The 12,342-nt window shown below is 48.7% G+C and overlaps 1 protein-coding gene across 1 annotated transcript in view; it reads right to left on the bottom strand.

Moving 5' to 3' along the window:
• The window catches only part of RFX8 (RFX family member 8, lacking RFX DNA binding domain), a 77,855-nt gene that overhangs the window by 13,446 nt on the left and 52,067 nt on the right, over nucleotides 1-12,342 (bottom strand). Inside the window, exons 4-9 of the mRNA XM_025354482.1 lie at nucleotides 11,948-12,001; nucleotides 9,146-9,259; nucleotides 7,825-7,975; nucleotides 5,079-5,137; nucleotides 3,156-3,312; nucleotides 562-656 (exon numbers count right to left, since the gene is read on the bottom strand). Of these exons, the coding sequence (XP_025210267.1) occupies nucleotides 562-656; nucleotides 3,156-3,312; nucleotides 5,079-5,137; nucleotides 7,825-7,975; nucleotides 9,146-9,259; nucleotides 11,948-12,001 (630 nt within the window). The remainder of the gene's footprint in view (nucleotides 1-561; nucleotides 657-3,155; nucleotides 3,313-5,078; nucleotides 5,138-7,824; nucleotides 7,976-9,145; nucleotides 9,260-11,947; nucleotides 12,002-12,342) is intronic.

Below are 12,342 nucleotides of genomic sequence, written 5' to 3'. Positions count from 1 at the left end.
ACACACGCTCACCACACCCACATACACACATGCTCACACGGATACACACGCTCACATCCACATACACACATGCTCACACACTGATACACACGCTCACCACACCCACATACACACATGCTCACACACTGATACACACGCTCACCACACCCACATACACGCTCACACACTGATACGCTCACCACACCCACATACACACATGCTCACACACTGATACACACGCTCACCACACCCACATACACACATACTCACACACTGATACACACGCTCACCACACCTACACACATGCTCACCACACACTCCCACGCACCCAAACATATGTGTGCGTGCGCGCGCGCACACACACACACACACATTGTGTGATGTGCTCCCCCGGCCCCCATTCTTCGCCTGCTAGAGTTGGAGACCATCCCCTGCCCTCACACCCAGGCCAGCCTTGACACATTTCCAGCCAGAGCCTAAGAAGCCTCTTTCCCATCCCCTAGGCAATGGGCACTCATTTATCTAGAATGGTCAACACACTTTTTTTTTTTTTTTTTTTTTTTTTAAGTCACAGCTTCCTACCTGGAACACAAATGCTTGGAGATGTGAAGACAGACAGCTGAGGAATACACTGAGATCTGTTGATGTTCCCAGCAAAGAAACTAAGTTTCTTAAACCTACAAAGACACAAAATAAACAAACAAAAGATTGCATGCAGCAGAGCGGAATTTCTCTGTAGGTATTTGTGTACTGGGTAACCTGGGAGCATCACTGAACAATAGCTCGCAGGGACTCCCCAGGGCCTCACGCTCATTGTGAACACAGAGGATGTCCTGAGGCTGGCTTTGTCACCTCTGCGGTCATCTATTCAGAATTACATGGACATAACTGTTGTGAGCCACCTCTGCCACTTGTTGAAACAGAAATATTTTGAAACCATAAGTACACCTTGCAATTATCCAGACCTTGTCTTCAGATGAGCTCACTGAACGATACAGACATGACCTCACCTATCCTTGCCATCTTCACAAAAGGGCTGGTTTATTAATGTCATTGAAGTGATGGCATACCTCAAAGCTGCTGAGAGAGGGTGAGTGCCTTGCCTGCGGTTATGCACTCAGTTAGGTGGAGCCCGGTGTGAGGTCAGGTTCTGGGCCCTCCACCTGCACAGGTAGCACTGATAGGGAAAGAACAGCCTTTGGCCTTCCCAGCTTTTTGAGTGCTTCTGCATACCAAACAGAGTTTGGGAAACTGAGTCGGTTACAGCGGTCCCCCGAGGCTTGGTGGAGGTGCACTTGGACTTGGAAATGGAAGCATTTGCCTGCAGGTATCAGCAGTGGCTGGCAGTCTACTATCTCCCTGCGGAACTCTGCATCTTCCTGGTGGGACTCACGAAGATGCCAGTGGGAGCACAGGAGCCCTGGCCAGACCAGCGGGCAGTCTGGAAGGCACCTGGAGAGGGGCTCTCATGCCCTCCTGGGACTCCCTGGGATCCAGCTGGGGGCAAGAGCAGGGTTTGGTTAGCCAGTGCATTGGAAGCGGGACCTTTTGGGTTCCTACTAATCAGAACTGCAGAATTACTAATCAGAATTAGTAATCCTAACAGCTCTGAAGCCTGCTGGATTCTGTGTTAACCTTTTAGTTGCTGGATTGGTGGGGGAAAAAAGTGCCCTATGGGAGCATCTGGGATTGGGGTCAGCCAGGGGACACTATCAAGGGACAGGACAGTGGAGGGGAGCAGGCAGAGGTCATTTACCAACAACTAGGGATGATATATTTTAGTATTTTAATAACTGGCACAACCCTACCATGGCCAGCCCTACTTCAAGGTGAAAGAAAGAGGATGGGGTAATTTACAGGTGGTGCTTTTGTGCACTCCTGAATTCTGTATGCCTCAAGTCACGAAACACTGAAGTGCTCCTGCAGGCCAGTGCAATGCTGGGTGGCCCAGGGTGAATAAGACACAGCTGCCAGCCTGAAGGGGTTCTTGGGAACTGAGCGGGCAGCTGTAGACACAGCTGAGAGTACTAGCAAGGAGTTATGCCCACAGAGGGAAAGGCCATTCGACTTACCTGGGGCATCCCGGCAGCGAGTGTTTGGAGAGGGCACACACAGGGGAGCCTGGCACCCTCCCCGTAGCCATGATAGGAGGGCCTAGAGATGCCCCTAATTCATAATCGGTAACCATCCTACAGCTCCCTGCCTCCCAGGTCCTCCCTGAGTCTGGAGAGCTCCTCCGCCACTAGGTTCACTCCCCAGGGATGCAACAACACACACCAGCCAGCAATGTGAGCTCTTTATGGCAGGGGGATTGTTTTCTTGAAAAACAACAATGATCAATAGCAAATGGCAAAAATATCCACCTGCTTCCTATCACTTGTTTGGAAAGGAATGAAATATGGTAAAAGCACCATTGTTAAACTTCACATTGCAAGTAACAAGAGAGATGGGAGAATGTGGCGAGGCAGACATCTAGCTCAAGGCAATTTAGGCATGATTGAGGAGACACAGGAGTCTGTGCGTGTAGACACAGATGCAGGAACTAAACTTTTCCCCCACAGGAGATATTCTGGAGATAAACACTTGTCAAGCAGCAAGCACACTCATCTGGTCGTTTATTAACTCAACTAACAGGTATCAGCACTGCTGCCCTGTCTGGCCCTGGAGTAGGTCCTGGGAGCACAGGGACAGGGCATTCCCGGGGGTGTTCATCACCCCACTACAGGAAGAGAAGTGTGAGCAGCCAACTTAGAACATCAGAGTTATAAAGTTCTACCCCTATTAAGAAATTCATGGCCAGACGCGGTGACTCAAGCCTGTAATCCCAGCACTTCGGGGGGCTGAGACGGGCGGATCACGAGGTCAGGAGATCAAGACCATCCTGGCTAACACGGTGAAACCCCGTCTCTACTAAAAAATACAAAAAAACTAGTCGGGCAAGGTGGCGGGCGCCTGTAGTCCCAGCTACTCGGGAGGCTGAGGGAGGAGAATGGCGTGAACCCGGGAGGCGGAGTTTGCAGTGAGCTGAGATCCAGCCACTGCACTCCAGCCTGGGCGACAGAGTGAGACTCCGTCTCAAAAAAAAAAAAAAAGAAATTCATGAGTTAACGATGGCCATGCTAGCCCCAAACCTATGCCTGACACGCTAATAAAGCAAGTTGTAGAAGGAAGATTACATTTCATCTCTGGGTTGTTCTCCAGTTCATCTGCGTCACTCCGGTCACTTGCCAGGGCTTTCTTAGAAGTAGCCAAAGTGGCTTGATTGATGATGGCCTGCACATCTGACTTCAAAACGCCGACACGCCTCTTACTTTTCAATACCGTTCTCATAGTCTAAAGATAATGGGGAGGCATAATACTTCATTCAATCTTGTCATTTTATTTTTGCCTAACTCTTCCCCAGATTGCCAAGATTTTTGGTGTGGGGGAGAAAGAAACATTGATGCGGGTATTACCCATTAAAAATGAATCTTAAACAATGAAAAGGTTAAAATTGCACACATTCTAGAACTGCCGTTCTGGAAGAAGAAAGAACGCATCTCTAGGAAGACGCATTCAGGGCTTGTCTGGCGCTGCTGCTGCTGCTTCTCTGCACCACACTCACCCCACGCCCGAATGACTCTAGCGAGGGAGCCCGGGGATTTAGCCTCTATAAGGAAGGTGTAGATAGAGGCTGCACTGATCCTGAGGGAACGGCTGTGGGATTTGGAAGCTGGCTGTCCCTTCCTCGTGGGAGCATTGGCCACGAGGAATTTGGCCTCTGGGAGGTGATATCCTCATCTGTCAAATGGGGACAATCTAGTCCCCAACACTGACTGCCTAGGATGCAGCTGGTGGTCCCCACAGCAGTCCTGGGAGAAGGCACGAGTTACCTCTCCCTTTTACAGAGAAGGACACTGAGGGTTCTTGGAGTGTGAAGTAACTTTCCTGAGGGGCAGTAAGTGGGAAGATAAGGCTCAGAGCAGGGACGGGCTTCAGAACCCACGCTTGCTGCTCTGGTTGGGTTGAGAGGAAGAGCACGCTGCTGGGTCATTTCCAGACCAACCGAGTCAGGACTGTGAGAGCCTTGCAGAACAGGACTGGCTGTGACTGGCAGTGAGACACAATCCCACTGAGCTCAGAGTCTGGGGAGGGCTCTGCACTGGCAGGGTGGGGCCCGGCTCGGGGTCACAGAAGCCACAGCTGGGATCCTCCCAGTGGAGACTGATTTGGAGAAGGATGATCCCCAGGCTGTGTCCCGATAGGGCACTTGCAGGACTTGGGAGAAGACTCCTGATGGCCCACGAGCCGGGTGCCAGCATCACAGAATCTTTTCTTCAGCCTTCTCAACCTTTCTGTGAATCAACCCATGATTGAAAAGGTCAGAGCTGAAGTAACTGGCGGCCTGGCCACACTGAATTCACAGGGCCACACACACGGGTGGAGGGTCTGTCTGTCTGTCACAGGCTCTGCTACGGTGCCCTGTTACCTCTGACACTGGCACCTCTGTGGGGCCTCCCTCAGACGTCTTTTTTTAAAATTTTTTTGAGATGGAGTCTAGTTCTGTTGTTCAGGCTGGAGTACAGTGGCACAATCTTAGCTCACCACAACCTCCACTTCCCAGGTTCAAGAGATTCTCCTGCTTCAGCCTCCCGAGTAGCTGGGACTCCAGGCACGTGCCACCATGCTCAGCTAGTTTTTGTATTTTTTTTTTTTTTGATAGAGACAGGGTTTTGCCATGTTGGCCAAGCTGGTCTCGAACTCCTGACCTCAAGTAATCTGCCTGCTTTGGCCTCCCAAAGTGCTGGAATTACAGGTATGAGCCCTCCACACCAGGACATTGGGCATCTTTTAAACGTTGACCTGCTTTCCCTCCTGCCCCGAGAGAGAGCGAGAAGACTGGAGCCTTCCTGAGGATGGGCGGAAAGGGGGCAGGCTTTTAGCTTTGAGTCATGGGGGCCCACCTGGACTCCTCTGCCAGTGGCCAGGCAAGGCCACCCTGCCTGCCCTCTGCCCTCCAGGTGGACAGAGCAACCACCCGCTCTTAACAGGGACTCAGAGTTTTCACCTCTTTTCAGGAAACCGCCTTGTTCCCTCCTATCTGCTTGGCTGAAACCTACCTTAGCCATGTTGGAAAGGTACGTCTTTCTTCTTAGTCTTTTGACAAATAGAGTAACTTCTGTTAAGAACAACACACATGGCCATTAATACAATAACTTCAAGTTCTCACATGGGCAGTGGGGAAGAGAAGGCGCATGTTTGGGGTAGGAAGGCACAGCCGGCTAAACTGCAACTTCCCCACGCCCTGTCTGCTGGCCCTCTCTGAGTGGCTATGAGATCCTGGCAGGGGACGCTTGGCTGAAATGTCCTCATGTGCCAGAAACATTAAGTAGCCCCAGCATCTGACATGAGTGCTACTATGATCTGAATGTCTGTGTCCCACACCCCCAATTTCATATGTTGAACCTCACCCCCACTGTGACGGTGTTAGGAAGTGGGGCCTTGGGGAGGCGATGAGGTCCTGAGTGTGGAGTTCCCATGAAGAGGATCAGGCGCCCCAGAGACACCCCTTGCCTCTTTCACTATGTGAAGACAACGCAAAAAAACAGCCATCTGTGAACCAGTAAGCAGACTTTCCCCAGACACCCATCTGTGGGTGCCTTGATTTTGGACTTCCCAGCCTCCAGAACTACAAGCGATACATTCCTGTTGTTTATTTACTGCCACCTAGTTGGTGATATTTTACTACAGCAGCCAGATTGGACTAAGACAGGTACTCAGAGGAGTTTAGGGTTTTCACCCAGGAATCCTGAGCACCCCCAACTTTCTCATCCTACAGTGCTTTCCTTGGAAAATAATCAAAGGAAAGGAAAGGATGAAAACACACAGAAACAGGTGTTCTCCTCTTGAACGCATTCATTCATTCGACAAATATTTGGGAGAACATTCATGCAGTGCTTGCTCAGTAGCTATTTGTTGGATGACTGCTGAGCTGATGGATGGAAGAGGACAGCCCTTCTCTTCAAGGGGCTCGTGCTCCAGAGGGTGGTCACCAGATATGAAAACACATCCCAAAAGCAGCCTAAGTGCTCCCACGCGATGTGAGAGCACAAGGAAGAAAGGGAGGCTGTTTGGAAGAAGGTATCCAGGAAAGCTTCACTGAGGTGGTGACATTTAATCTGGGTTTTGACGCATAGGTAGGAGTTAGCCGGGAGAAATGGGGCAGGAGGCAGTCCAAGCATAGAAAATGGCAGGAATAAGGGCCTTTTCTGGGGACAGCCAGTCTAGTGTTGCTGAAGAGTACTGTTGGGTCATGGGAATCCCTGGGGAGATGGAGACAGGGATGGGGCCAGAGGCCAAACTGTGAAAGACTACACAGCAGTGGAGGAGAGTGGGCCATCTGGGCAGCAGAGGTCAGGGAAGGTTGGTAATTGATTAATTGCTGTTTTACAATGATCACTGGGGGTGCAGGAGAGTGTGGCTGGGGAGTGGGATGGAAGCAGGATGACCAACTAGGAAACTGCTGAAATAGCCTAGAGAGTGAAGAGACAGAGGCTTGAATTCAGGCAGGTATTAAAGGAGCACAGGCAAACTGGAGCGAGGCTCTGCTCCCCACTCCTTGGACCCCTTTGCAGCAAGTCCCAGTCTCACCTTCTGCAACGTCCCTAAAATTTCCAAGTGGGGCAAACAGGATCAGGGTACCCAGCATGAGTAGTGAACACACTGGGGGTGTGGGGCGGGGGCGGGGGCGGGGGGGTGGTGGTGATTAGACACGGTCCTATGATACAGGTACTTTGAGAAGTGCCCTATCTACACTACCTAGGAAACAACTGCAAAGGAAGCAAGACTCGTAAAAACGTGAAGAAATAACTGGTGCCGGCTTGGTGAGAAAATGGCCCTGAGCTGGCCAAGGAGGGCGGGACCCCGTGGGGAGTTCGAGAGCTTCAGGCAATGATAGAAAAACTTCACAAAGGTGAGAGGGAGAAAATGAGTATTTCCAGGACGATCTGACAGGGCATGACAGGGCAAGGGCTGGCCTTTGAAGGAGCACGGAGTTGCAGGGGCACAAAGAGGGCAGATTGATAGAGAACTGGACCAGGTGACAGAGCAGTTCAGGCTCACGCTCGGAAGCCACTGCAGGCCTTGAACAGATAGCCTGGTGGAAGCAGCATTCAGAGACTGCAGCCTGGCAGTCAGACCGAAGGGGAAAGCATTCTAGAATTAACTCAGCAGAGAGATGGTGCAATTCGGGTGTGAGACGTGAATGCCCTGATGAATATCCACATGTAGAACACCTTGACCTGGACTTTTGAGTCCATGTTAGTAATCACAAGAGAAACAGCTTAAAAGGGTGTGGCTGGATCAGCACAAAAATCCATCACCAGCACTAAAAGTCAGAAACCCTCAGCAGGCTGGGTCTTCCGGACTGTAGCTGAGCGCATGGGGTAGCAGCTAAAGCTACCGCCCGGGTGAAAGTCAGATGCTTCATCTATGCTTACAGAATTTTATTTATTTATTTATTTATTTATTTATTTATTTATTTATTTACTTTAAAGACAGGGTCTTGCTCTGTCACCCAGGCTGGAGTGCAGTGACATGATCATGGCTCACTGCAGCCTTGACCTCCTGGGCTCAAGTGATCCTCCTGCCTCAGCCTTCTGAGTAGCTAGGACCGCAGGTGCGTGCCACCACACCCAGCTAATTTTTAAAACTTTTTTGTAGAGACAGGATCTCACTATGTTGCCCAGGCTGGTCTCAAACTCCTGAGCTCAAGTGATCCTCCTGCCTCAGCCTTCCAAAGTGCTGAGATTACAGGCATGAGCCACTGCACCGGCCCAGAATTTATTTTTTTTCATTGAAACCTACCTTTGAGTTTGGAGATCTGCAAGAGGGCTGGAAAACCTTCCAGAGCATTAAGAAGCCACAGCTTAAATTTCTTACTAAATAACCGCACAGATTTCAGGTACTGAATAGAAACATCTTCCAAGAAGTCATGAAGGAGAACATCCTCAATTCCCTACAACAAAAGTATCAAGACACTACGATTCTGCTGATGGTGCAGGTGTGACTGAAGCTCACACATGCCACAGGGACAGGGCGGGTCTCAAGAAGTCTGAGAGTGGGTCTCCACCCCATCTGAGGGAGCAGCATCACACAGCCTGGCCACTGCTTCCCGTGCAGGATGTCAGACTGGTGCAGCCACAGTTGGAATTCTTTTCCTATATTTTTATCTATTTATTTGAGATGGAGTCTCATTCTGTCACCAAGGCTGGAGTGCAGTGGTGCGATCTCGGCTCACTGCAACCTCCACCTCCTGGGTTCAAGTGATTCCCCTCCCTCAGCCTCCCAAGTAGCTGTAATTACAGGTGCACACCACCACACCTGGCTAATTTTTTTGTATTTTCAGTAGAGACAGGGTTTCACCATCTTGGCCAGGCTGGTCTCGAACTCCTGACCTCGTGATCCACCTGCCTCAGCCTCCCAAAGTGCTGGGATTACAGGCGTGAGCCACTGCTCCCGGCCTCAAGTATTTTTCAAAGATTGTTAAGTGATTCAAATACCTTTAAAAAACCACACAATGCCGGCCAGTACTAGGTGGGTCAAACCAAACATATTTAAGGGCTGAACCCAGCTTCCAGTTTTCAACCTTTGTGTTGAAAACTTAGAAGTACTAGATGATTTCCTTAAAAATACTAAAATAAAAGGTAAGGCTTGTGACTCGCCGAAGGAGAACACATTTTTAACCCAGAAAAGATACAGACCTGACCCTGCAAATACAACCCTCCAAATACAATCACTTTAGAGACAGAGCTTCAACCAAAGCAAAGCAAAACAAAACAAAACAAAAACCCTGGCAGTTATGCATATTACAAAATTATTCCAATTATTCATTTTAGAATGTCTTATTTTCCAGAAATTCCCAGAGAAAGAACTTCGACTCAATTTGGACTTCACTGGTATGGAACCAGAGGTCACTATGTGCATTGGCTTTTGGTTTCCATGAGGTAATTCACAAACGAAAACTGAGAGTCAGGCAGAGATCAAAGGGCTCCTGATCCACACACCCCACTATTCACTCCTGAGAGGACCATGGGGACCGCAGAGAGGTGGAGCTGTGGGTCCAAACCCAGCATTTGCCGGCAATTTCTGCAGTGGATATACCCTAGAGACTCACGTGTCCGCCTACCTTGTACAGCTGGACGTCGTAACATTTAAAGAGCTGGCACACGTCAGGCAATGACATCAGCACGACTGTGTCTTGCTGCAGAGACTTCCAGAAGGAAGTAAGCAAGTCCTCCACCTGGGTAAGTAACAGAGCATATCGCCAAAACTCTTTTTCCACCTCGCAAGACTAACCCTCCCATACATGCTTCCCTAGCCCCGGATGACAATGGGATGAATTTTGTTCCAGTGCGTGTGAAGCTTGACCTCTCAGCTTTTCCAAGCTGTATTTTGATAGAATTCTTTCCAACAACCCATCTGAAAGCACCTGCCAGTTGGATGGGATAATGTAGAACATTGTTAATATTTTCTTGAGGCAGTTTCTAGAAGGGAAGCTGTTTCTGACCACAAGGGGGCCCCAGCTGATTATACTAGGATGAGGACGGGGCCACAGGGCACAGCCGAGAGAGAACAAATGTTCATTGACTGACTGACTGACTGCCTCAATCATTTTTCAGCTCAGAGAGAGGTGTGATAGTACTTGATCTACGAGACCTCCTCCTTGCCATCAAGTTAGAAGTCGCCTAACAACTGTGGAAGGTAAAGGGGACTGGTGTGGTTCTACACAGGAGCCTTCTCTAAAGACTTATGTGGACAACTTCGTGGAGCATCAAAATGGCGGCTCCTCTTTTCTGTTTTTTCCCATGTTGACTTTTCAGTTTCCGTTCTTGAACCAGGTGACTCATCGGCTTTGCAGCCAATGGAGACTCTTGCCTGTTTGGGATTTCCACAGGCTCAGATACTGCGAGCCATCACAACCTTGTATCTCCCCTGGTCCTGGTGCTAGGACCTGCCAGTGACACTAGACAAGGCGCTGGCCCCATGCGTAGGTTGTCAAGGAAGTTAGGGTCAACTGCTGAATTACTTGGCCACAGGCCCCGATTTAAAATCCTGTTATCAGGGCATGAATTCTAGAGAAGACTTCTCCAAAGAGACTCCAAAAAATACAACACAGGGCGTAGCAATCCCTTTTCTCTCAAGTTGGGAACCTTGGAGCATGGCGCTTTGGGGAAGGGGGGCCTGGGTGGAGCCACCACCACAGACCTACCTCTGCTCACCCCTCACCACCCGTGTCCAAGTCACCAAACCTGTTGCGCCATCCTCTGAAATATTTCTCTAACCTGCCCCTGTTTCTCTCTGATATCACTGTCACTGCCTCAGAACCGACCCTGGTCGCTTCTCACCTCAACTGTGACAAAACCTCCTCGCTGCCTCTCTGTTCCACGACAGCCAAGCCCTATTGTCACTGCTCCCCCACTGTCTTCTCAATAAGTCAGAGTTCTTCCTGGGGCATCCGAGGCCCTTTCTGGCATCAGCCTACTTTCCCACCTCCCCTCTGGCTTCTCTTCTTTAGAAATAATAAAATCTAGGCTGGGCGCGGTGGCTCACGGCTGTCATCCCAGCACTTTGGGAGGCCGAGGTGGGCAGATCACCTGAGGTCAGGAGTTTGAGACCAGCCTGGTCAGCATGGTAAAACCCCATCTCTACTAAAAATACAAAAAATTAGCCGCACCGCATGGTGGTGGGTACCTGTAGGTCCCAGCTACTCGGGAGGCTGAGGCAGGAGAATCGCTTGAACTCAGGAGGTGGAGGTACTGAACTCCAGCCTGGGCAACAGAGCAAGACTGTGTCTCAAAAAAAAGAAAAAATATAATAAAATATAGTCACAGTGACCTTTTTGTCACATCATGCCTGTGAACATCATGCTGTCTTTACCTGCACTGTGGGTTCCACCTGGAATCCCTCTCCTACCCCATTTTCTGTCTATTGCACCTCTGCCTTTCCTACTAGAGTCAGCAGCAATGTGGCCTGCTGTGGAAGCATTCCCTGGCCTTCTCTGGGCACCCAGAATAGTCTAATCATGCAGCTATTCTAGAACTTTCCACATTGCATCATATTTATTGGGTAACATTGCTCCTTTCATTACCAGACTACTAACTTCTCAAACCTTATGGAGAATACTTTCCTAGTCCTGGTAATGGTCACGGGGTGGGAATTAAATACGTATTTGATGAGTAAGTGAAGAAGGAAAGGAATATGTCAGATATCCAGTGTGGATGGATATTTGTAACACTGCATCAACAGGACAGGGGCCATCCTGAAGGCATCCTGGTCTTTCCCTCACTAGAATGCTTTACGCCGAGTAGGTAGTAAACGCAATCATGCTGAATGAACGTTATCACCCAAAGTTGAAGTGCTTAGAATATACTAAAGCATCAGAAAAAAATTCTCATTTGAATGTGCACTTGTTTCCTTGGATTTTCATCTCACACTGAAGATGATGAAACTCAGAATAGCTAAAGGATTTATTCATGTTTTCCACAGTCAATTCTAGGATAAAATCCAATCGTGACAATACCCATGCCAGATCACTCAGCTGCGAAGTCCTACTCCATCTTCAGTTAGTGCTTATCAATAAAATGGCTCTTCAGCACCATTGAAAATTCCAGGGTGAATTTTATTACCAATACTTTATTCAAAATGAGTGGAATTAGGATCTAAAAAATAGCTGAATTTGTACTAGAGCCTAAAGTTACCTGTATTAGCACCTTGGAGAATTTCCAACTGATTACACTGAATATCAATGTCACCTTCAAGAACTCAATGACTACAACATAGGTGCACAGAATGTAAGCACTTCAGTGCAGTGGGCTACCACTGGACATCTGTTGATGGGGTCTCTTCAAATAAAAATGATGAATAATGAGTCATAAATGCTTGTATTTTATAGATAAAACCCTACCCTCTCAAGTTCTTGGTTCCTCACGTTTCGTAAAATGTCTCGACAATAGTTGCAGTATTCATCAGCAAGGAAGGCCATCTAGGAAGAATATGGAAAATTATTTCAGCTTGTGGGCCATTTCAGAAATGAACTGATCCTCACAGACTTTTCTGAAGCTCTCAGAGGCCGCTCTTGTCGCAGTTCTCAAATGACAATAGCTGGGCTCTTCACTTGGGCCATAGCATATTTTTTGTTTCTATAAATGAATGCAGACCTTAGAGGCTGATAGTTCATGTAGCTTTCATTTCAATGTCATAATTCATACTTGCAGATTTATTCTACCACTACAAAGGCCAACAAATGTTGACATGTTTTTTTTCTAAACTTCAATTTTCCCCCTCCATAATTCCCCAGCCCTAATTTCTAGAAAATCCATGTAT

This window comes from Theropithecus gelada, chromosome 13, assembly GCF_003255815.1.
Source record: "Theropithecus gelada isolate Dixy chromosome 13, Tgel_1.0, whole genome shotgun sequence".
In the NCBI taxonomy this organism is placed as follows: Eukaryota; Metazoa; Chordata; class Mammalia; order Primates; family Cercopithecidae; genus Theropithecus; species Theropithecus gelada.
This window is presented reverse-complemented; position numbering and strand designations above follow the sequence as displayed.